The sequence below is a fragment of the Corvus kubaryi genome, unplaced genomic scaffold, assembly GCF_017639235.1.
Source record: "Corvus kubaryi isolate FWS band 111438036 unplaced genomic scaffold, C.kubaryi_AGA036_p1.0 37334, whole genome shotgun sequence".
NCBI classification, from domain to species: domain Eukaryota; kingdom Metazoa; phylum Chordata; class Aves; order Passeriformes; family Corvidae; genus Corvus; species Corvus kubaryi.
In genome coordinates, this window is record NW_024581108.1 from 9282736 (window position 1) to 9307483 (window position 24748).

General features: G+C 39.3%; 2 protein-coding genes across 3 annotated transcripts in view; both read left to right on the top strand.

Moving 5' to 3' along the window:
- The window catches only part of GCLM (glutamate-cysteine ligase modifier subunit), a 13818-nt gene extending 937 nt beyond the window's left edge, over positions 1-12881 (top strand). The window contains exons 1-7 of one of the 2 annotated variants that reach the window (XM_042030172.1): positions 7-238; positions 2807-2872; positions 5497-5581; positions 6329-6385; positions 7630-7832; positions 9381-9495; positions 11144-12881. In XM_042030172.1, coding sequence (XP_041886106.1) covers positions 119-238; positions 2807-2872; positions 5497-5581; positions 6329-6385; positions 7630-7832; positions 9381-9495; positions 11144-11313 — 816 coding nt within the window. In that variant the 5' untranslated portion in view covers positions 7-118 and the 3' untranslated portion in view covers positions 11314-12881. Of the gene's footprint in view, positions 1-6; positions 239-2806; positions 2873-5496; positions 5582-6328; positions 6386-7629; positions 7833-9380; positions 9496-11143 lie in introns of those variants that run through there. The other variant, XM_042030173.1, reaches the window with a different exon arrangement.
- Positions 12882-13563: 682 nt separating this feature from the next.
- Positions 13564-21910, top strand: DNTTIP2 (deoxynucleotidyltransferase terminal interacting protein 2). The gene is made up of 7 exons (XM_042030171.1): positions 13564-13703; positions 14442-16180; positions 17699-17834; positions 18516-18611; positions 18973-19137; positions 20266-20375; positions 21758-21910. The coding sequence occupies exons 1-7, from the start codon at positions 13596-13598 to the stop codon at positions 21849-21851; spliced, it is 2448 nt and encodes an 815-aa protein (XP_041886105.1). The 5' UTR covers positions 13564-13595; the 3' UTR covers positions 21852-21910.
- The last annotated feature ends 2838 nt before the right edge of the window (positions 21911-24748 follow it).

Consider the following 24748-nt stretch of genomic DNA (forward strand, 5'->3'; position numbering starts at 1 on the left):
GCCCATTGTCCCCCGCGCCGCCCTTCACCCGGTCCCGGTGCCGAGTCACGGCCGGCTCGGCGCTGCTTGGGGCTGCAGGTGTCGCGGAGAGTCCGCCGGCCACCGCCTCCGCAGCGCCATGGGGACGGAGGGCGCCCGCGCCCTGCTGGAGCGCGCCGGCAGGCTCACCCTGCAGACCGGCAACCTGCTCAACTGGGGCTGCCTGCGCAAGAAGTGCCCGGCCACCCCCGGCGAGGAGGTGAGGGGCGGGCCGGGGCTTCCCCTCGGGGCGCCTCGGCGGAGGCTCGCCCTGGGGTGAGGGGGCCCGGGCCGGGCCACGGGCGGGGCGGCGGCTGAGGGAGCGCCGGGTGCCGCTCCCCGGGCGGTCCGAGCGGGGTCCGGAGCGGGGGTCGTTCCGGCAGGGCACGGCGTGGCCCGGTGCCCGTCACGGCGAGGAAGGGCTTTGACTCCCGAGCGATCCGCTTGTAGGTGCCCTCGGGAGGCGCGAGATGGTAATGGCAGAACAGGGTTTTGCCTGTTCGTTTTCGTCCGTTCGTTGTGTTCTACCCTGTTGGGAGGTCGGGCCCCCCGTGCCCCCGGAAGCAGTTTGCCCTGAGAAGGAGCCAGCCCAACCTTCTGATCTTGGGAATAAAGGATTAAAATACTTACAAATTTAAGTGCTGTCTGTAATGGCAAAGGGGATCCTTTATACTTCTCTAGTAAGATAAAAATATGAATAGATATGAGCTTGCATTACAGATTATGAAAATTCTCTTTTCTAACCTGAAGTTAACTTAATTTCTTGGTAGTGACAGGTCTTGGGAAAAGTAGTCGTTGTCTTCTTTGAAGTGTAGAGCTGTTGTTCTTTGTTAAGAAGTTGAAAAGAGCTTTTTAATCACTACTCTAAAAGTATTGCCTTTAGCGGTATGTGTCAACACTTAGAACAGTTCTCATAAAACGTCTGGAGGTCCTGTGGCCATGAACTTCAGAACCACCGAATTTGCTGTTTTGTCATGACACAGTAATCTCAGAATGGTAACTTAATAATTAGAAAGACTATGGGTTTGGCTGATTATTGCTATACAGTGACACAGGTGATAACCTAGAAGTTGGTTGGTTGCATATTAATCATGCACAAATGGAAGAAAGGTCTGGGAGGATGATGTAACAAGAACGAAGAATTCATCATACTCTTGTTTAGCTGTCACGTGGTCATAACTTTTTTATTTGGCGTGCTTGCTCATTAAACTTTCTGTAATCTGTGTGAAATAGGGCTGGATTCTGTAACAAAGACGTAGCTGTATTGTGATGGGCACCCTTTTGTGAGTTGTTTCTGGAGGGCTGTTGAGTAAAGAGTGGCCAATGTGCATAACTAATAGTTAAGGTACTGAAATTCACTTGTTTACAGAGAAATCTGCTGGCTTTCCAGAGCTGATGGACTTGCAAAAGCAAATAATTGGTATTATTTACAATCAGCTTTGGACTCTTCTATTTAGTATAGTCAGTTCTCAGTGGCAGAACGTAAGCTAAAATTTTGCAAACTGTGAACCCCCGTGTTAGGGGATGCAGCTGCGTTTGGAAAAGCTGATCAACATACGGCCTGAGGGCAAGGGTGTGGTGTGCTTTAGAGTCAGAGGCCTGTGCATAGTAACTGCAGTAGAAATATGACCTGTGACAGTTGCAAAGCAGGAACATATATAAAAATTTAGTACTGTCTCACTTGCCCTCAGAAAGGAGAAGATAACAATATAAATTGTATGAAAGTAGGATAAAGAGTTAGTTTATTAAAAGGTTATTGTGCTTAGCTATTTACTGGGGGGCTCAATTCTTGCCTTTTGGGTCAGGGGGTTTTTATGCTATTTCAAACGATAGAAAGAATGTATAGTATTTCTGTTCATAAAGTATTGTTCCTGTATTGTGTCTGTGATATCGGGCACTTCTAGTCCTCGCATGGTATTAGAGCTCTCTGAGTTAGGTGTCATAGGAAATGGCTGTTTAATGGTACACAAAGTAGGTGTGCACACTGTTGAAAGTGAAGTAAAGCAGCAGCTGGCGGAAGTGCTCCTGCCCGTGGCAGAGGACAGCCAGAGAGTACCTGTACTTAGCTCCTGGGATGGATCAAGGGGAAGCTACAGCACTGCTACAGCTGCAGCACTGGTACTGTATAAAATAATTTAGCTGATTTAATAGTTACGTCTTACTATGTTCAAGAAAATCCCTGAGCAGAATCTTAGTTGAGTTTATTTTGCATCTGTGGATGAAGGAAAAATGCAAGTGTGGGGTAGGATCTGTAGGTTCCCCCTACAGTAATGAAGGGCTTAAAAGCATTAGTGGTTTGGCATAATGGAGTAGGTAGGCAGTAAATGAGAAGGGTTGGATGCATCTTGAAAAGAGGAGTAATTAATACAATGAGTATTTAGTGATTGATTGTAAAGTTTAATCTCTACAATGTCACAGCACTTATGCTCTTATCTGACTACTTGGTAACTTAAGAATTTCTGCACAAAAAAGCAGAAAAAAAACCCCAAACCACCACCCCATCCTAGTTCTTGCTTGCTTAGCATTGTTCTTGCCTTTAAAGATGGCATGTCTGAGAAATAAGTGAAGTACAGTACTTGTATTACTGCTGAAACTCCGTGAAAGAGGAGAGAAAAACATTTAAGTAAGCTAGTTTTAGCAAGTTTCAGATAGAAGCTGTGAAGGAAGAATCTCTTGTGGAATGGTGTCATTAGTTCAGCTGTGCAGTCTGTCCTACACACCTCTGTACTGTTCTGTTTGTGTGCAGCTGGAACATACCCACGCTTCAGTGTGAAACAATGTTTTGTAGGTGCGGGACTGCATGCAGAAAACACTGACTGAGTGGAGCTCGAAGATCGGCCAAGACCAAAATCAGGTAGGAGAGGTGTTACGCATCTTATCCATGTTACACGTGAAACCAGAGAAATAAGTAGTCAGTTACACTTCTAAAACTTACAGTAGCTATTAAATTTCTCTATAAGTATATGCAGCTCCAGATACCTTGAAGGAATATTTCTTAACTCCGCTTCTTTCCTTAATGTTTAGTAAATTTGGCGAGGTTAAGACATATCAATATAAAGAGAGAATCCTATTGATGGCAGATAAGACAGTTCTTAGCAAAATAAAAGCTGTGGTCTGTAAGATTTTAAATTAATTATGGGGCAAGTAAAAATAAATAAAGTCTGTGTACCTTAGAAGTTTGCTAGCATGCTTCTTAAAACTCAGTGGAGAATTCTCTGAACTATCGAGATCGCAGATATCCCATTTGGAGGGGAGCTCTGAAGCATCTGTTGTCTCAGAAATATTTCTGAAGATCCAGAAGTGGCAATTTTTTCCTTAAGAGCTAAAGACTTCCTCATAAGTCTTAAAGCCACAGACATGAACATCTGTTACGATCCAGTTTTAAGGTTCTGAGAAATGCCTCTGCCCGAATTAAGGTGCAAACAAGACCATATGCCAGTGACAATAGTAAAGGTTTTATTTGATGGTAAATATGAGAGAGAGAGAGAGAGAGAGAGAGAAAGAAGGAAAGAAAGGAAGAAAGAAGTCGAAAATAGGTGGGGGGGACAGAAAGAGTGACAGGGACAGAATAAGGAAAATATCACCACTCTGTGGATCCCAGCGATGTTCATTGATGCTCTCCAGCTGGTCTCTCGGTGGTGAAGGTCCCCCCAGAAGGCACAGAGTCCCAAGGGTGTACATGCTCAGGCTGGGTGATCGTGTCGGCCATGTCCCCCTGGGGTGGGGTCAGTCTCTCACAGCAGACTCTGGTCTATTGCATCACGTGCAGCCCTGTGGGGCCGAGCCTCTCACGTGAATGTCCCGTGGATGTGCTGTGGGTGTGCCCTGTGGGGTTGGGGGTTCCACAGCTGGGTCAGTTTGTGTAATTGGAGGATGGGTGTTCACTGCCTGTCAGCAGAGGTTGCACCATGCACCCAAAACCTCCTCCTCCCCGCTCAGTTGGGGGGCGTCTGTGTAAACCTGGCTTCTGTGAGCTGTGCTCTCCCCCCCCACCCCAAACTCAGCTGGGGATAGTTGCAGCTGGTGGCTTTGGCCTTTTGTGGATGCATAACTTTCCCTCAGCCTGAAATGATTAAACAATGCATTTCCCTTTGTCTAACCAACAGTTTGACTTTCAGTTCAAAGTCCCACTCTTCAGGGAAGCTTCTTCGGTTATAGCTTCTTTATAATGAGCAAAACTTTATATCAATGTTTGAGGCATGAACTATTTTCAGTCTCTGACAACATCTGACATGAAGATCTTGGTGTATTTGTCCACTTCTCTTTCACTTTTGCTTCTGAAATTCAACAAAACAGCAATAGGTCCCCACTAAATTTATTATTTGCTCTGTGAAATATTAGCATGTTTCAGGGGGAAAAAAAAACAAAGGTACCCAAAAAACAAAACAACAACAACAAGAAACCTGAAAAGCTTTCCTGATTGGTTCTTTGGGTTTTGTTACCAGTTCTTGTGTAATGGGGGCATCGGCTGCATGTTGCTGCATTCCACACTGAAGTGTGTGAGGCAGTTATTGCTAAATGACTTGTAGAAGAACTAATGATTGCTCAAGAAGCAATCAGAGAAAAGAACAAAAACAAGCACTTGTCTCTGTCTGATGTAGTGATCCATTTAAAGTAAATTGTTTAGTGTAAGCTAGGTTTTACTGTAAGAACACTTTACCGCCGTAATTCCAAATTCTCTTGTGAATTATATTGATATCCAATCATTTTTTTAAAAAGTTAAGTTTTGTTTAAAATGCTGACTGTATGGAGTAACTCAAAGGCTCACTTGAGAATCTTTTGGTAGGGCAGCAAAAATTAGCAAAGCATTTTTGCTTGGGGCAGAGTGTTGTGCATGCCTGTAATATAAAGTCTGATGTAGGTAAAGACTTAATGAAGTCATCTTGTGCCAGCTGACATGAGATGTCAGCCTAATCCTAAATGAGGTCAGGGGGTAAAATAATTACTGTCTTAAATCAGTATTTTACAGCATTTTCACTGTAGGTTTTTCATAGGCTTCACTGAAATTACAAAATACTTCTTAAGCAAAGATGTTCCCATCCAACACTCAAACCTCCTAATTCTTATGGGGTTCTTTTCAGCTCGTCATGAGGCTTTTTTAAAACGAGGTCCTTTGAATTGGCACAGCAGTCTTTTCACATCATAAAATCAGAACTACAAGAACTACTGAATCTTGTTCTCGTTCCAATAATTTTTATCAGTAATTTGCATTTTCTATATTAGGGTCATATGGGGCCTTTCATGTATCTTCATTATTCTGACCTCCCCTCAGTGATCAAGAAGCCTTGGGTTACTTTATTTCTGTCTTTGCATTTTTCTACTATTTTGTTTCTAACTGCTGTAAGGCACTCTTTTTTTCTTTTGTTTTTTCTTTTCTTTCCTTTTTTTTTTTTTTTTTTTAATTAATTAAAAACATTCTTCGGGAGCTTACTGTCTGCTCTTGACGAGTTGCTCCTAAGTGTCATGTACTTACTACAGGAAACACTGGAGGTTCTGGAATGTACTGTAGCTCAAGCTATAGAAAAAATAAATCCTGAAGAAAGGGATGAGTTGAAAGTATCAGGTAAGAACATAGTCACAAATCCAATGGCATGGAAAGGATTCATATGCAGTCATCAATAGGATATTCATACATATTTGGGGTTTTTTTTGCTCTGTTTTGTAATTGCAGAATCAAATTACACCATTGCACACTGTTGTTCTTAGACATTGGCTAAGAAAGTCTTGAATTAATATTTCAGATTTTAAAGCAGCTCAGTATTTTTCTAGTTTAACTTACATCACCTCAAGATATTTTAAATGTATTTTGTGAGTCTTTGACATTTTTGAAGCAAAATATTACAGATAATACTGGAATTAAGAAATAGCATTGGAAGCACATTTATTTGCATAATTTTTCCAGGTTGAATATGATGAACTTGAAGGAGGCAGTCCAAACTAACACTAGTACATTTTGAGTCTCAGTAAGTTGTGAAGAAGTCTGTTTGTACTATTACATTTGGGGTTTTTATTCAGGTTGTTATGGTTATTGCTTTGTGTCTTGATGCTTTACAGCTTATTACATCATCTAACTGGATGATTTCTTGTTCTGAGATTGCACAACAGCATTGAAATTTAAGAGAACAGTGTCTTTATTGGGCAGTCACCTTTCAAAAAGTTGGGGTTTTTTCCAATTTTTTAAGTAATTGGTGTATATTCTAAAAACCTTTTACCCAAAAACTCATTAATAGTGTGTATAGCAAAAGTAAATGGCTATATATTAGTAATACCTGGCTTGTTTAGTTATTGATTCCAGTTTCTTTGAAAATAGCAAAGCTTTTCATCGTTGGATCAAACTCTTCATCAATCAGAGATGCAGTTGATCTAGGTAAGTGTGGAACTCAAGTTAGGATTTTTTTACTCTAGAACTTAGATGGAAAAAGTTCTAATTTTATTTCTAGGAGATGTATTTAGTCATTGTCACAAGTATATCCTGTTTTCCTAGTAAGAGAGACTTAGGTAATTAAGTCTATTTGCAGATCAGTTCCGTCTGTAAACTTGTTAAATGGTTCACTGTGACCTCAGATCTGATTCCTTCCTCCAAGCAGGACCAAGTTTTTTTTCTTTCACACAAAACTTGTTAAAAAGTAAATACCACATGATGTTTTAATAGCAGGGATACAGCAGTTCTTGCCAGTCTTGTTAGTTGCATTTAATGTCATGAACTGTGCAGTCTTTTAGAGATTATTTAGGAAATAAAATAATGCTGCAGGTAGCTGATGAAATAGTGAAGTTTTACTGAAAATGTCATACAATGTCTCTACATAAAGTTGTGTTGGCCTAATGTAGCAGTAATTGTGAGCAACAGTGAACTTTGCTACTTTGGAAGATTGTTTGGCTTAAGGGGTGATCAAAGAAGAAAGGGTCAGATGTCATTATTTTCTGTTGATACCCCAGTTAATAGCCTATATATTGTAAGTTTTAGTACCATTTGTCAAACATACATTAATGGAGTCCTCCTCTAGAAGAAAATAATTAATACAGTTTGTTAGTTCTATTCTGTTTGCTGTGCTGAAGAGGCCTCATGACTTGCATTTTTCATACAGCTCAGTGACTCAGACTCCAAGACTTCCACTTTTCTCTGGCAAATTAAGTCTCTGTACTTGGTGTGCTTTTAGTCTAACTCCTCATACGTAGCAAGTAGTTTCCCTAACCCATGTCCTGTACTTGAGTTATAGTTCAGAGTGAAAGCTACAAATTTTAAAAGAAATTGAGAGTGAAGGAATAGAGAATTGTCATCACTGTCTTCAGAGAAAAATACAGTTTTAACATTTAAAAGGAGGAAAAAGCTTCATGCTCTTGTTCGTTTTCTGTTGATTTTTTTTGCTGTTTTCTTTCTTTCTTTCTTTCCCAAGACCTACAACTGAATCTTGATCTTTAGCTGTATGCTTGAATCTCTGCTAAAAAGGCTGTGTTGTTATTCTTGACTGCAGATACACTCAGAGTTTCAAATGGTGAATGGGAAGCTAGCAGAGTGAAGCAGGAGGTGTGGCTTTTGCTAGATTTGAAGAGTCATGCTGTTTATGTTCATATCTGACAAAAAATTTTGCAGTGTCTGTTCTTTTTCCTCAGCGTGTTCTGCCCTTGGAGTTGCTCAGTTAGACTCAGTCATTATTGTCCCACCTCCTGTCGAAGATGGAGCTAACCTGTCCTTGGAATATTTGCAACCTTATTGGAAAGAACTTGAAAATCTAGTTCAGAACAAAAAGATTGTTGCCATAGGTACCTCCGACCTAGATAAAACACTGTTAGAGCAGCTGTATCTGTGGGCACAGGTGAGAACAAACTTCCTACTCACAGCATTTCTTAGGACAGAGTAACTGCTTGCTTTGTTGGCTGACACAGTATTATAAACTTCTGTTATAAGTGGTCTTACATACAAAATATTAATTAGCCCTGTTATTTTCAGTATTTTGTGGATGGTCATAATGTTGTTCAAGGTGGGGGAGGCTCAAATATGATTGTTGTTTGTTCACTGTTCTTACATACTGACCAGCAACAACTGGAAAACACAAGTCTGTTCAGTAGCAGGTTCTTTGAAGTACTGCAGGTTTGAGTTTTGAATTATTTTATACTTAGGAAGGACCATAAACAGTACTCTTAAACCTTCAGATTTATTCCAGTGACTCTGAAAATGTAGCTGTTTTCACTTTAAGCTGTGTTACAAAGAGAGGGATACCCCCTTGGAAAAATGGTGTTTGAATGGTAAGCTTAAGCATAGAGGAAGACAGGCTGTGAATGAAGTGGCACAATACTTTGTTGTCCAGAGCAACTAACTCATAGCACCATAAAAAGGGTTGAAAGGTCATTTAGTTCCAAGCCCCCTGTCATGGACAGGGGCACTTTCCACTAGACTGCATTGCTGAAAGTCCCATCCAACCTGGCCTTGAACACTTCCAGGGATGGGGCAGCCATCCAGCACTTTTCAGTGCCTCAGTACCCTCACAGTGAAGAATTTCTTCCTAATACCTAATCTAAACCTGCCTTGTCAGTCTAAAGTGATTTCCCCTTGTCCTATCACCACATGCCCTTGCAAAAAAATCCCTCTCCAGCTCTTTTGTAGCCCCTTTAAGGTACTGGAAGGGACGGTACGGTCTCTCTGGAGCCACCTTCTCACCAGGCTGAACAACCCCAACTCTCTCAGCCTGTTCTCATAGAAGAGGTGCTTCAGTCACCTGATCATCTTTGTGACAGCAGTGTTTTATGTCCACTGAGAGAGGGCAGTTGCAGGGTTTAATGACCACCTGCATGGTGATCATGAAAGCAGTTTGTGAGAAGAGAGAAAGTCAGTGGAAGAGCATCCCTTTTAACTTGATCTGATTCAAGCACTTGCCTGAAAGCATGGAAGATTGCAAATTAACTGGCTGATGGAGCCCTCCTTAACCAGAAACCCAAACTATGCTAAACCATGACGTTCTTCCTTAACAAAAATGTATTTGGATTTTTTAATTTGAAGTCTTTTTCAAACTGACATCCCTATAATGCTTTTACTAGAGAGGGGGACAAAAAAAGCTGCTGCTGTTTTGGGAGCACAGCAGGCAGAAAGCCAGAGTGCCGTGGGTCAGCGCTCATCTTGCTGTGGCAGCACCTGAAGTTAGATCCTACTCCTGTTTTGGGCTGTGTGCTGCAGGGAATTGCAGGTGTTGCAGCTGCCTACGTTAAGTGATCATGCAGAATTAATTAGCCTTGCTCAGTATTCAAAACAATGGTCAAAGTCAAATTGTTCAAAACAAAATTTCTGTTGTAATAGAAAGCATGGTGGAAACAACTAATATAAGTACATAAGTATTTTTTTTCTTATAGAACTGTTTTGTTACTTTCAGGTGAAACCAAATAGTAATCAGGTGAACCTAGCTTCCTGTTGTGTGATGCCCCCTGATCTCACAGCATTTGCAAAAGAATGTGACATACAGCTCTTAACTCACAATGACCCAAAAGGTAAGACTTCGTCAGTTAAGAGAAGACTTCTAAATGTGTTTATTCAGTACAAAATCAGGAATAATCTTTCCCCAGACTTCAAAGTTTGTTATATTTGAAGCCTGAACCAAGGATTCTAAAAGTTTCTCCTTTATAAAATATTTCTGTTAAGTTATTCCTGTTGCTTCCTCCCCTCCCCCTCCTTCTTGAAACAGTCTTGCAGCCTTGGATAATTTCTTGAAATACTTCTAATCAGAGAAAATAAAGTGAATAGAAGAACAGTCTACTGAGAAATTTGTACTATGTTTATTTCCACAAAATAAGGCCAGTAAATGACAAATGAAAGTGGACTTGCCTACATAGAAATGTTGATAGTCAGTTGATTTTTTGAGTAGTTTGGTAATACTAGATCAGTAAAATTACTGTGCTTTAAGTAGGATTCTTTCAAGGTCGACTTCTTCAAATAACATTATTACAAAAAGAGTTGTAAGTTCTTCACTTTTTTATGCAGTGATTCATTTGCTAAATGATTGAACAAATGGGAGGCTTTCCTTTGAGCTGTAGAACTGAGTTACCAGCTCCCTACAATATTCTGGGATATAATACTAGTTTCTCTCAAACATCATCTAATCTTCTTCACTCTTAAGAACACCTTAAATATCTTGTTGGAGTAATACAAAGCCTAAACAATATTTAGTTAATTCCTTCCCTGCATTCTTGGTTATGACTAATTATTCATGATGATACTTTTTCTTCCTTCTCCTTTCTTTCCACTTGACCCCAAAGAAAAAAGTATATGAAGCATTAATTATGTAGTATATACTTCATAGTACCACTTTACAACGAATGAATTTCATCTGTGCCTGAGCAGGATTTATCACTGCTCTAGCAGCACGCAAGATGAATTTCTATTTGATCTGACAGTTTCCATGTCCTGTGAAATCCAAATGCAACTTGCAATATAATAAAATGTCTCCACTGAAAGTCATGAAATGAAGGAGAAGAGGATTTGATAGAAAACAGCACAAGCTGTGATTCCTTCATGTGTTGTTTGCTCAGCCTATGTTTTCTGTAATAGTAAGCTGAAGAGTATTGAGACTGTTTTTTGTGAGCACTCTTCACCAAAGACATTGTTCTCTTGACGAACATTCCAGAGGAAACTAGGAAGATCTATACTTGCCTTCTTTTCCTGCTTTGTGGCATTTAAGCCCATTTTTCTTAATGTTTTCTGGGCTTATGGTTATTATGAGCCTAGTTAAGTGAGATACTGTAAATGCTGAGCTTCCAGTGACTGCAGAGGTATCTCTGAATGCTCTGTACTTTGCTGATTTCAGCCCTATACTTTACTCACCTCTGGTTTGTCTAGCTAGCTTCTCAAATTTAATTTTCATTTTCTCCCGCTAATGACTCTGCTGATCAGCTCCATTGGATATTCCATAGTCTCAGTTAGTTTTGTGGGAAATACTCAATGTTACATAAAAGTGTCCTGGACATTCATTTTGTAATATTCAGCTGCTTTTACCCTAAATGCATTCTGGAAGAGTGGATCTGAGGGTGGTACCACTTAAGATCATGACTGTAGGAAAAGGCTTCTCTTACTAAAAGTGTTGCTTTTTGCAGCTGTTTATGTGACTTTATTTTAAGCACAAATATCCCTTTTTAACTTCAGAATTACTTTGTGAAGCAAGTTTCCAAGAAGTTCTCCAGGAAAGCATCCAGAACGTGAAAGCAAACGAGTGGATTCCTTTATGGCTTCTGCGGTATTCAGTCATTGTTAAAAGCAGAGGAATTATCAAGTCCAAAGGCTATATCATACAAGCTAAAAGAAATGCATCTTAAAACTCTCTTTTTTTCTTTTTTTCTTTTTTTCTTTTTTCTTTTTTTTTTGTAATGGCTGTTTAAATTTCTTTGGGATGGGGGAACATTGCAAATTTCTTAGAAAGATTTTTACAGCATTTGTAACAAACTACCAAAAGTTGTAATTATTCAGTGTGATGTCAGTAGGAGTGTCTGTAGTGTTCTAACACTATTTTTCTTTCTTAACCTATTGATGAGTTCATTTAAAATATGAATGTTTTGGGGCTTTTTTTATTGAAGTTATCTATAGAGTAACAGTTTAAAATATTTTTCTTTTTATGACCAGTTCACTGTAAAAATTATCATTATATTTTAGCTGCCATTAGGTAGTATGGAGAAACATATATTTTTGGTTTTTTAAAAAAACAAATTACTCTTAAATCATACTTACCTGTTGGGTACATATTTCAAGCATTCAAAGACTAGCTTTTATAGAAAATTGTCATCTTTTATGATAAAATAACCCCAAAAAATTAAGCTGGTATCCCATTACTTGATATGTATATATAGGTAAGTCAGCTGTTTAATTTGTGGGGATGGGAAAATTGGTTTATTTTTAATTGAGTGGAAAAGACTCCTAGGATTTAGAAGAAAATGCATCTTCCAAATTATTTTCTGACTGTTATTTGAATTCCTTCTGGCTTCTTTGTGCCTCAATACGCTTCATTAAGTGTTCGCACAAGTGTGACGGCATTTTTACTGTTTGAAATAGAAAATGTATTAATAGTGAATGTTCAAAATAAGATTTGAAAACAAGTGATGAAGAAATCTGTTTATCAAAAACTGAATTGTGCCTGTCTCCTTCTCAACTGTGGCTTGTTTTTTTGATGCTTGTAAACTACGCAAGCAATTAACCAAGTAGAACAGACAGTAAATGGTGATGCTGTTCACTAAAATTAATTACTTCTTTTGTAGTTGCCTGGGAAACCTGTTGCTTGAGTGCCACTCAGGAAAGATGAAGCAAGGCTTAGCTTGAAGTTAGGTATCTTTCTGATTGGCAGCAGTTTAGCACACTGGCTTTTTAATCCCAGAGATTGCTTGCAGCTAAGGCAAGGCTTTTAGTTTAAGGTAGTCTTTCTATCAAAAAGGCCTTTTCCTTTCCTTGGCCTTTAAATCAGAGTAGATAGCTAAAGTTCAACTTGTAGTTTAGCAGGAACTTTGATACCGAGTGTCTAAAATAACAAATTTCATTTTGATTTCAGACAGGGGCGTGGCCTCATACTGGTAATAGTCATTGACTTTGTTGTACATATTTTGAGATTTGGACTGTAAAGGAATGAATTTTCACCAACATCTTTCCAATTCTTCATATAGGGAGCAAGTGGAATTTGAATCCCTGTAGGTAGTATCTGGAGTGTCAGCTTCCTGTAATCCATTCCACTAAGTTTAATGCTGGTAGTTTTTCAAGGTACCTTAGTCCTCAAATATCTTCGTTTTAGTGGCAAATAGCAGGAAATTTTCTTCGCTTCTTCAGTTCTTTTGATAAATGAGAGAAACGGGAAATTGGAACTAGTAATGCATCAATAAAAGTTTGGATTTTTTTCTCTTAATTAAAATGTAGTTTGTTTTTTTTTTTAATGTTGCGCCAGTGTTTATTAGAGTTTAAAATTAAGCTTCCCTACCAGCTCTGTGTTGTGTGCTGATGATTTGACCTCTACCTGTGAGCTGTCTGTATTTGGCTGATTCTGTATTGTTTTAGACTTGTGTTTGTGCTCAGTTTTTTATATGGAAATGCTACAAAATAGGAATTGTGCTAAACCAATGTAAAGGCTGCTCTGATGGGATAGTAATTTCTTTCCTTTCTGTAAACTGCTAATAGTTTGCTTGCTGTAGAAAAGTACCTTTTAAGACGTGGTATTTCTAGAGTCACCAGCAGCAAAACTCTTTATCAAGTTACATTATCTCATTCGTTTGGTTTGCATCAAGGTGGGCGAGACGAGATTTCCTTCTACGAGAAACCTGAAAGTTTTAACTAAAATTCGAATTTCCGTAGGCTTTCCAGTACAGCATTTTACACTGTCACACATTTTAAACTTTTTCAAGTGTCTGCACGCCGCGATTCCACCACGTCGTGGCACGTGTGCTGCGGCCGCGCTTCGGCTGCTCCGTGGGGCGGGGCCGCGCCGGGCCGAGCAGAGCAGGCGAGGCCGCCCCAGCCGCCGCTGCCCCGGACCCGCCTTCCCGCCGCGGGGCCCGGAAGGGCGGGCAGCAGGAAGGAAGGAAGGAGGGCAGGGAGGAAGGGGCGGGAGCGGCGCGGCGGCAACATGGTGAACACCAGGCGGGCGGCGGCGGCGCGGCGCCGGCAGCAGGGAGCGCGGGCAGGCGGTGGCAGCCCCGGCGATCCCGATGCCGATCCCGCCACTGCGGCGGAGGTGAGCGGAGCCGGGGGCGGGCGGCGGGCGGGGGATCATGGGGCACGCGGCAGCGGGCGAGCGGTGCAGCCTCCGCACGGAGCGCGGGGTCCGTGCGCGGCCGCGGAGCCCGGAGGGGCGGCGGTGGCGGTGTCTGCGCGCCCGCCCGCCGTGCCCGTGCCGCAGCCGGCCCCGCGGGAGGGCAGCAGGCGCCGGAAGTCGTTAGGCCATTTAGCGGTGCGAGTTAAAGGTAGGCTTTTTTCCTTTGCATCACAGATGTTTTGGCATTTCTCTGTCACTTAAAATAGTATTTAGCAGATCATACCTAATTTTGCGGTTGCTGAGAGGCCAGTTTGTTCGTAAAAGCAAAATTGCTTTTGGACACCATTTTGGGGCACATTTTGACAGTTGATAGTATTTAGTGGTTTATAGTTGAGGAAGTCTTTGAATATTTCTGAGCTCTTTTTTTGGATTTGCTTCCCCTGATAAATGACAGAACTTTTTAGAATTAGGAGATACTTGTTTATATTTCTTAAAGAATGTGTGTGTTTCTTTTCCTGCCTTGACCAAAAGACAGTAGAGAGATATGCAACGGATGCTTTGTTAAGACTTCTCCCACACAGGGCTACACAGAGACGTGTAATATGTTGTCAGTTTAAGTAGGTTTATTTGAAAGGTTTCTTAATGATTTTTATAGCATTCTTTTTATGTAGTTATTTTATCTGTCAATACCATACTTTTTTTTTACTTCTTTTCTAGGTGGGATCCACTGAAATTAGTACTTCTGTGACTAGGAGGATGACTAGAAGAACTAAATCAGTTTGTAAGCCAGAGGTGATTCAGGAATGTCAGTTTGAAGAGTTGGAACATGCAGAAATGAAATCAGATGTCAGTGATAGCTCAGAGATGCAGATTTCTAGGAATGAGAACACAGCTGTTCAGTCAGCACAATCAGTTGCTGAACCACAAGTTGATGGAGATGTGTCAGAAGCAGAATCAAACTGCTCTTCTGTGTCTGGTCTCCAGACACCCTTGTTTGTAAGAATAACACGAAGGCGACAAATTGTAATTCCTTATCAACCAGATTCTGCTGATAAAAAAAGACATGACAATACAGCTTTTGTAAGTAAGTTAAGTAGGATTCTGGATGAAGATGATGTCTCTGAAGCTGAGTCTTGTTCCTCTGCTGTTTCTGGTGTCCACGTACCTAATGTTACCACAAGTACAAGGAGCAGGCAAAGCAAAAAGAAATTGTGGCCAGACACAGTTCGTGAAGCCCAGACTGAAGATACTTCTGATGCAGAATCGTGTTGCCTAAGTTCTCATGTGGAACCATCTGTCACTACCAAACGAATTACTAGGAGCATGCAAATGAAATCACAAGCAGAAAATACTAAGCAGACTGAGAAAAAAAATGAATTTGTTTCAGAAGATGAGAATTTAATTGAGGACACCATTAAATCTGAGCCCATAATAATTTCTGATTCTACACCTACTGCAGAACTTGTCTGTGACACCGAAGATGCTTCTACCCTCATTGAGAGTAATAAAGAACCCAATTCACCTGAAAGTAAATGTGCTTCCAAATGTGCTAATGCAACCCGGAGTGAAGACACAAAAGAAGAGGTTTTAAGTGATGTGACATCCCATCTTACAAAAACAAAACAAAGTGACACTAAATCACCTGTGAAGAAAACAATAAAAAATACACAGTCTGTTGAGATAGACCATTCAGAAGCAATATGTGACCAAATACAAGAAGATAACAGTAAAATACTTGGGAGGGGGAGGAAATTAGAGTGTGTGGCTGTTTCTTTGACTGACTGCATGAGTCCTAAACAATTTCTAGAATCCCATGGACAAGTAGCACCAAGTGAAAGTAATGAGATTGCAGAATGCAAAAGGGCAGATACTGACGCAGATGCACAGCAGTCTGTCACATGTGCTGATAAATTGAGGAAGAGTAAGCAAGCTAGTGCAGTGAGCAGCCCATCAAAGGACGTGGCTGTTGCACAGACAACTGAAAGCATTGGTATAAGCAGGATGCTCGAAATTGGTGCAGACAGGGGTGAAGACCAAACAAAAGAACATGAGGTATCCCACAGCAGTGAAAAATCAAGCAGTGGTAATGACTCTGTTGCATTGTTTCTGAGCAACAGTGACAGTGATGACTCTGAAAATAGCGATGTGGCAGACATAGATACAGTTGATGAGAATGTGTGTCACACAAAGTCTCATGAGAGAAGTCATTCCCTCAAAAAATCTTTTAAAAACGGTTCGCTGCATGTTGAAGGTCTTTTTGTAATTGATACTGAGCCTGGCACGAGTTCCAGCCAGAAGTATTATCTGGATGATGTAGACCAAGACAGCGATGCTGGAAGTAAGCATGAAGGAGGTGAAGAAGGTAAAGAATCAGATTTGGAAGAGGATGAAGAGGAATTGATAGATGAAGATGAAAAAGATGAAGATGATGATCTGTTGAAAAACAAGGTTGACGTGTAAGTATCTTGCTGGGAATAGCTAAAGAATCTGCATTTCATTTAAGCATATGCACGTTAGAGTATGCACATGAAGTGCAGAATATATTAGAGAGTAGTCTCGACACATTTATCATGTTGCTGCAGAAAATGGTGTTGCACATATTATAAAATAGGAATATGGTCCATAAATTGAGGGCTTGGGATTTTTTTTAGTTTTGTATATAGTAGGAACAGGAAATTTTTTTGGCATCTGGAGGCCTTGTATGTGTTCAGCTTAAAAAACAACGTGAAACTGGGTTAAACTGGTCAGGCTGACTGAATTGGTTATCGAGGTCACAGTTTTGTTAATTTTTTTTTTTTCCACTTGAAATGTAGATAACAAAAGGTCCAGTAAATCCCTTACACATTGCCTGATTAAATCATACTTTTTAAATAGTTGTATATAATTTTATGTGTTGGTTCTTGCTGTGCTGTGGATGGTGACACTTCAGGTGAAACTTAGCATGGAATCAGAATAATTTAGGTGAAGTGATACTTCTTGAGTTCTTGTAGTCCAGCTGCTGCTAAAATCCCTTCATATGTTTAAAGCTTAATGCTCATTTCTGTTGGTTAAATAAGTCTTAAGCTAGTAGAAACCTTCAGGTAGGCCAGAAGTCTTACCTAAGAAAACTTAGCCAAGCATTCAGTGCGAAAGCATTATACAACATCAGTCACAGTTTGATAGAAAGTTGTTAAAGGGCTTGTATTAAGCATTCAAGCCACAGTAAATACCTGTTGTACCTCTTCAGATAATACCATCTTTCTCCATTGTAGTTCATAGCTTTTAAACATTCTTGTCATCAAAAACAGCCATTGTACATTGTTTGTGGATGCATTCCTTTGGCTGCCTGAATGAAGTAATGAAACAAATGTGAACATACAAACATTGAAATATTTCATAGAACCATCGGGGCTCTGAGCCATTGACCAGAACCCTCTGGATGCAACCATCCAACCACTTTCTTATCCAAGCTTAATAACTTTGTTCCTAGTGTGGTTTTACAGACAAAGACTTAAACATTCCTACAATGAATTCTAGTTTCTTCATACTTCCCATTAAGAGTTCCAGTATTTTTACCACCAATATGTTTGGGTTTTTTCTCTTTAGCTAGCACGCTTGTCAATGTATAGAAGGATGCTGGTCATGAGTTCTTCTGGCAAGGTTAAGCAAATTTAAGAATTCAGTTATACAGAAGATTATTTAATATCTAAAATGAGAGTGCAGCATTAGAGTTAATATGACAGATTTGTGGAAGTGATTCTACAGGTATTTTTTAATTTAAAAGTTTTACTTCATATAATGGCATGAATCACCCTCCCCACCTGTCATTTCAAAATTACATATTCTAGATAACAAGACTTAAAATCATTGCAGAACTGAACCAAATTGGGAAGAATAAGAAAAATATTTTTTCTGTTCATCTTCCTCAGAGGACAGTAGAAGGTTTAGCTGCATGCATGTTACAGTGTTCTAATAATTAACTATTTCTCCTTTAGTTTACATCTTTCCAGTAGCATAGACCCTGGTTTGAATATCAAGAAGCTTGGAGGTTTATATATCAGTTTTGATGCAAAAAATCAGAAGCCTGGATCAAGTGTAATTGAAAAACCGAAGGAGAAGAAGAAGGATCGGGTAATGTGTTTACAATTATTCAGTTATTTGGGAGTACAGTAACACAAAGATCAAAGTTAATCTAGGAAGGTTAGTTTGTTTGATTTGAAAGAAGTATCCTTGCTATGGCTCACTGAGAACTTGCATTCTTTTTGACCAAAGTGTGGTTTTATATTTGGTTTTAATGGTGAAAGTTTAAATATACCTGACTTTTCAGAAACTGAAAACCAGTGCAAATTTCAGCATTACCTTGTAAAATAAACCGAAGTTGATTATACCTGGAGTTTTGCCTAATGATACACAAGCTTAAGGTCTGCTGACAAGATACTTAGTCCATAGCCAGGATGAATTTCAGTAAATAAAAGTCTGTAATGTCCCTAGTATAAAATCAGCAGTTTTATTTTAAAAGCATATATTGATGTAAAGGGAGTGTGTGATTTTTGTTGAGACTCTTTTCTTCGGCCCATCTATGATAGCCCTCTTTACTCCAGAGGATTTGCTATCTCACTTCCTCGAGAGCAAGTCAGCTGCTTTCTGTTGCTATCTAGTGTTCTGTTTTGAAGATCCCTACTGCTCGTGCATGGCATTAGAATGTATGCTTAGATTTTGTATGATTCCTTCAGTAGGTTCTGTAAATACAGTTAAGCAGTAAAATTCGTACCAGTGAGGTGACTCTCTAATGTTCAAAAAATTTCTTAACAGCTCTTGCAGAAGAGTGTAATAACCCCAGACTTTGAAAGAAAGGAATGTGTCCCACCTTACAGGGAATCACTTCACCAGCTGAAGAAACAGCGCAGGGTAAGTGAAGAGCTGCTAATGCCTCAAATAACAAAACAAGCTGTGGTAGAAAGCTGCATGCTGGGACTGTTTGCATATGCAGGCCTCACTGGAAATGGAGTGATGAACTGCAATTTAGTGTCGTCTTTGAACTGTCCTGTGAAAAGCCATCCTTTTGGTATGCTCAGTATATGCTCAGTACAAATCTGTCATTCATGCAGTGCTGATAACCTCCTTTACAATAGTGGTCCTAAAATACATGTTTTAAAGGTACATATTTACATTCTAAATGCTTTATCCATCTTTTGCAGCGAAGAGTTCCCTGTTCTGTCCCATCCTAGTTGCTGAATGCAAATTCATTGTTCTTGGTATTACATCCTAGGCAGAGCGAGAGAAAACAGCAGGTGATGGCTGGTTTGGTATGAAAGCCCCAGAAATCACAAGTGAACTGAAAAATGATCTTAAAGTTTTGAAGATGAGAGCTTCATTGGACCCTAAGCATTTCTATAAGAAGAATGATAGAGATGGTCTGCCCAAGTACTTCCAGGTAAGGAAGCAGCAGAAGGTGGCATTGTACTGCTGAAGTTTTGAACAGCTGTTTAAGAATACCTAATAATGCCTATTTTGTAGGTAGCTTTTATGTTGATTTAATTTCATATCTCAGTTATTAAAGTATTTTGATTACTTGGCTGGAGTTTGCAGGAGTTTGCAACTGTAATACAATTCTGTATAACATATGTATATGTGCTGTTGATATTTTTAGTTTTGGCTGATCTCCTAGTAGTGAACAAATACCTTACAGAATCCATATTTTGAATGCTCGGAGGACTAGATTTTTACTGCTTTTTTGAAATACTGGCCTTTTTAAACAAGTGTGTAGAAAGTAATTGGCTTTTATTTTCTTACTAGCTAATACAGTTTTATGGCTACCTTTGTGATAAGCTGAAATTTTTGTTACTTGTAGCTCTCAGCTTTGAAATGGTTTGCATAAATAAAGAAATTACTATGGAAGCTATAGAAATAGGTCTCCGGAAGCTTTGAATAGTTAGCATGCTTGAGGAAATGTTTTAATTTCTCAGAATATTACCACTTCATTCTGAAGTGTGGAGGGTGTTGTATGTTTTGAAACTAGAAAAACTTAGACTGAAGAGTTCCACATAATTAGATCCATGTAGGTTTATTTTCACTGCATGAAACATGTACTCTGTGTATCTTTACTATTAACCTGACTTATGAGAGCTGACTGACATGCTGGTTGGAAAAAATGTGATGCATTTCAGGATGAAACCCTTGTATTAAATTAGCTGCTGTGTAGTCATCTAGCAAAACCACCAGAAGGAGAAACAGGAAAAGGTTTAAGGGGGTCATAAAGGTTTCCTTTCCCTTATGTTTAAAAGTTAAAAGCTGGATTTCATTTATGAGTTAGTGTTGATATAGCACTCCAGCATTGAAAACTGTAGTCTTAAAGCTCAGGCCTTCCTCTCTGCACTACACAAGGACACCAAAAGTGACTCTGCATACAAAACATGACTTAACTTATTTTGGTATTTGCACTTTTATTAAGCAACTGTCATTCTCATCTGCTCTGTAGGTGTCTTTACACTTTTTGCTGGGGATTTAAAAAAAAATGGCAAAATAATTCACATCTTGCTGTTCCTGTATTTTTGTTTTCTAGGTTGGAACTGTAGTTGATTCTCCCATAGACTTTTACCATAGTCGAATCCCTAAGAAACAGAGGAAGAGAACAATTGTGGAAGAGCTGCTTGCAGATTCAGAGTTCAGAAGGTATTTAAAAGTAGTTTTGCAATTCTAATATCCCATGTAAAAGAGGAGTATTTTTAACTCTGAAGCCTTTTTTGGTTTTGTTCAGCTTGTATGGTGATTTTTTTATACTTCAAAGAAAAATTTTTAACCTTTTAATGCTTCCATAGTACTGCCATTTAGAAGGCCTAAGGAACAGGGGATAACTAGACGGAGAAAATGTGTATTTCATCTTCATAAAAGGGTGTTACCCAACTTGGGTCATCACTATTGGCAGCCACTCTTAAAGACCGAATTTTTTTTTCTTGGCGTAATTGATAGAAAAGAGCAGCCTGTAATTCTGGGCATGTTGCTGTTATTTCCTTTTATAAATATGTCAGTCTGCCACCTGTCATGGGAATCAAAATTGTGCTAGAAGACTTGAAGATTATGATTGGGTTAATGTCTGCATAACCTACAGTTTTTGGAGTAGTTGGTCCATTTTGGTATTGGTTATTACATGATGTTGATCTGCATTTCTCTTTTCACATAATGACATGTTTTCTTTGCAATAGTGCATGATTTGGGATTATAGATTTAATTTTGTCAGACTTGTAAATTAACTATATAAAGTTGGGAAGGCAAGTTACTATAGCTATTTCTTAAGTAGTTTTCTGGTTTGACCTGATTTACAAGGTATTTATTAGAAAGTAGTTTTAAAAATTAATGTATTTGAAATTTGATCAGTTAATTTATGTGGTAGCTAATTAAGGGCTCTAATCATACACTTCAGCATTAGTGTAGATACTTGCCAGATTTTGGTGTTGCATTTAAAAACCTCAGCAGTGCTCATTGCCCAGCGTCTGTTGTATTCATTGGTGCGGGTCCCTAAGAGTCTGTGTTAGCAGAGCTAGCAATTCACATTCAGTAAGTATACCCTGCTCATGGTTTAGTATTCACCTCACCTCAGTTTTCAACCTGGAGTAGAGTAAGGTTTATTGTGGGAAATGAAGTTGCAGGGAGCTCTCTCACAGAGAGTGTGGCAAGAAGGCGCTATAAAAGTGGGTGTAATTTCTTCATGGTATTGTCAAAATTGCTGAGTCTTCCCCTTATGAGCAGTAGCAGTGTTTCAGCAAACTGTCCAAAATATGATAGCATATGCAATGAAGGCCCCCCTATCAAAATTAATGACAAAATTCAATCGAATTTACTTCCAAAACTAATTTACCTGCATTTATCATTGATCCAACTGTTGATTTCCCTTCACTTATGCATAAGTGTATAAAATCAAAGAATCTGATTCAGAAAACATTCAGAAAACTGAGAAAACTCAGTTTGGAAAATAATGTGCATAGAGTACTGTCCATGTTATCTTTTCCTGAACTTTGGTTTGCCATGCTTAAAAGTAAATTATCTATTTTGTTCAGATATAATAAAAAGAAGTATCAGGAGATCATGAGTGAAAAAGCAGCTTTTGCAGCAGGGAAGAGGAATCGGAAGAAGAAGAAATTTCATAATTAAGAATTGAAGAAAAATACCAAGCTGGAACAACTTACTTGTTATAAAACTTTCTTGCAGAATGCTTTGGTTGTGGTGTTTTGTTTGGGTTTTTTTAAGATTGCAGGTCATGTGCATATTGAGGTTTAGGGAAATACTTGCTGTGAGAATTTGGTAGGAAACTTTAGGAAATTATCAGGTATCTAAATTTAAATTAATTTAGATTTTTTAAATTACTTTTTATTTTAATTAATATTTATGTTAGAAGATAATTATATGAAAGCATATAGTTAAATCTGAGTAGAAAATACAGCTTCACAGATTGTGGTCTTCTAAGGCTTCAGACTTTACATCAGTTAATTAGTAAATTCATTCTAAAGTTATATTTGTAATTCATCTTGGCACATATTGTGTGCCAGAACATATTTTTCCATGTCTTGTCGGAGGTGCTGCTGGCCAACACTGTAATAGAAGGTATTGAAAAATGGTTTGGTTGTGAAGGGTTTGTTTCAACATTGACCATAATAGTATAGAGAATGTCCTGGAATTCAGTGCCTACACATACACTTTTATATTCATGTGTGTACATATTATATATGTTATTTAGAAGATTAAAATTACATATTACTTAATAAATAATATAAATAAGTAGTACTTATATCTAAAATTTTAACTGTCATATGTTGCTTTTATTAATTTTTACCATTTGATTATTGTCTAATGATATTTTTGAAAATAACTTGACATTGGCATCCATTATCTAGGGTGTGGTGTGCAGATTGTGTCTGTTAGCTGACCTGGCATAGTTCTGAAGGTGAGCAAATGGAGTGAGTCTGGAAGGCCTCTGCTACCATTATAGAGCCAGAGATGTCATCGGCCCAGTTCCCCTTTACTGATGGTCACGACCTTTTGTGATTTTCAAAACTGCTGTGGTATTTGGTTGGTTTTTAATGACCTGGTCATTCTATGGCTGTTACAATTAGTGTAATTTAGTTACTGCCTTGTAGCAGAAAAGATGGATAATAGAAGAAATAAAACTGGCACTACATTGTCTTAGGTGGATTGGGTGATTAGGGTGTAGAAGTCACTATCAGAGGACCAGTGGTCGATTATTTCCTTACCACAAGAAAACTGAATTTTAAAGGTTGCAGGCCTTAAGCAAGAAGTGCTTAACTATGTTCTTGACTAATATTTAACCATCAACTTTTCTACTGAGAAGAAGTAGATTTTTTAGGGATTAGTTATTTGTGCTGAAATGAGCATCATGGTATATATTGACCACCAACTGAAGTTTGAAAGAAATTTTTCTTGGATCCCTTTAGGGTGTTTTTTATCATCCCAAAGTTGACCATAATGTTTTACTACCAGAAACAGACAGGAATCTAGAGTCCTTGAAGAGTCTTCACTGCCTGGAGATGAATGGTGTCAAAGTAAAGCAAATTCATTGGGAAGTATTAAACAAGTACAAGTAGAACCGCCTGTCTCCAGGTCTCAGTTAATATGCACAGGCTATTTAATGCAACTACATTTATGCTAGTATCTCAATTCCCTGTAAATGATAAAAAAGCCAGTAAAAACAACTGTGGTGTCTTGTTCTCCAGCTGAGACATGGAATACAAAAAAAAAATTAATACTGAACACTGATAAGAAAACAAGGCACCAGAGTAGTTGTAATTCTGTTGCATCCTGGGGTGTTCAAGTGCAACTTTGGAAAAGCAGGCTGTGACTTTGAAGGACCTTAAAAGAGAATGCAAGCTGTGGTGTCACACAGCAAGCAAAACACTATGTGCCTGTTGCTCAGGCTGCTCAATAGCTGCAGAGGTTACTTCGTGTGCAGCCTAACTAGAAAGGGATTTGGTTTGTGTTCTGTATCCTTTCCTTTTTTTGATTTGTCTAATCCCTTCAGTTTTGTCCTACACTGTGCCCAGCAAGCGCCCGTGTTCTGTGCAGACGGGGTGAGATGTGCTGGGAGCGTTCCCAGGGCTGCAGGGTGGTACTTGCAGGTTGTGTTGGCTGGCTTTGCCAGTCACCTTGGCATGAGCTCATGCCTCAGCCTCTGGTAGATGAGGCACTGGACTGAGCACCTTTCCTGAACCACCAGTTTTCATTAAAGCACAAACAGGGGGGCTTTGAAATTGGCATCAAGTGTAAGGTGCTGGAGAGAGTTAAACCCAGATGCACCATGTGATTGCCTGTGCTTATCAGATTTCTCTGAAACCACATAAAAACTTATGTGAAGTTTTGCCTATCAGTTGCAAGTAGTATTTTCTTTTAATGGCTGTCAAATATTTGTGTTAACTTTTAATTCTGCCTTTACTGAGTGTGATGGTTAATGTGCCTGATTGTGTGTTTCATTTTCAGATTTTCTTTTATTGCTTTTAAATAAGCATTATTACAGTTGGAAAGTTACACCTGCAGGATTAAAAATAATTTATCAAGAAAACCCCACAAATTTAATAATTCAGGAATAATAGTCAGATTAATTTATTCCATTCTGAGCAAAATCAAAGTGGTTTGTTTATTGCTGCTACTATTCTGTTTTACCACCTAATTTGATTGCTGTATTTAAAATGGCTCTTCATCTTCTATCTGTAGGTATGTGTAAGTCAGAAAAGATGGTGTTAATTACGGTGTTCTGTTGACTGCGTTTTGAGGGCTTATTTCGTTGCTTGAAAGTAACCAGAAATGTATCACGGTGACCCATTGTTACTGAAGTGCCTCCAGGAAAGAGAGAGTCTTGCTTTTTCAAGTAAAATTACTTTCCGTCCTGGAAGCGTAGCGGCCCCACTGGGCTGGTTGTCAGTTCTGACCGCTCTGGCCGAGCTCGGGCCGGAGGAGCAGGAGCAGAGCCCTGAGGGCGGCGGCGGGCCCGGGAGGAGACGGAGCAGAGCCCTTCTCCCGCTGCCTGAGGGCGGCGGCGG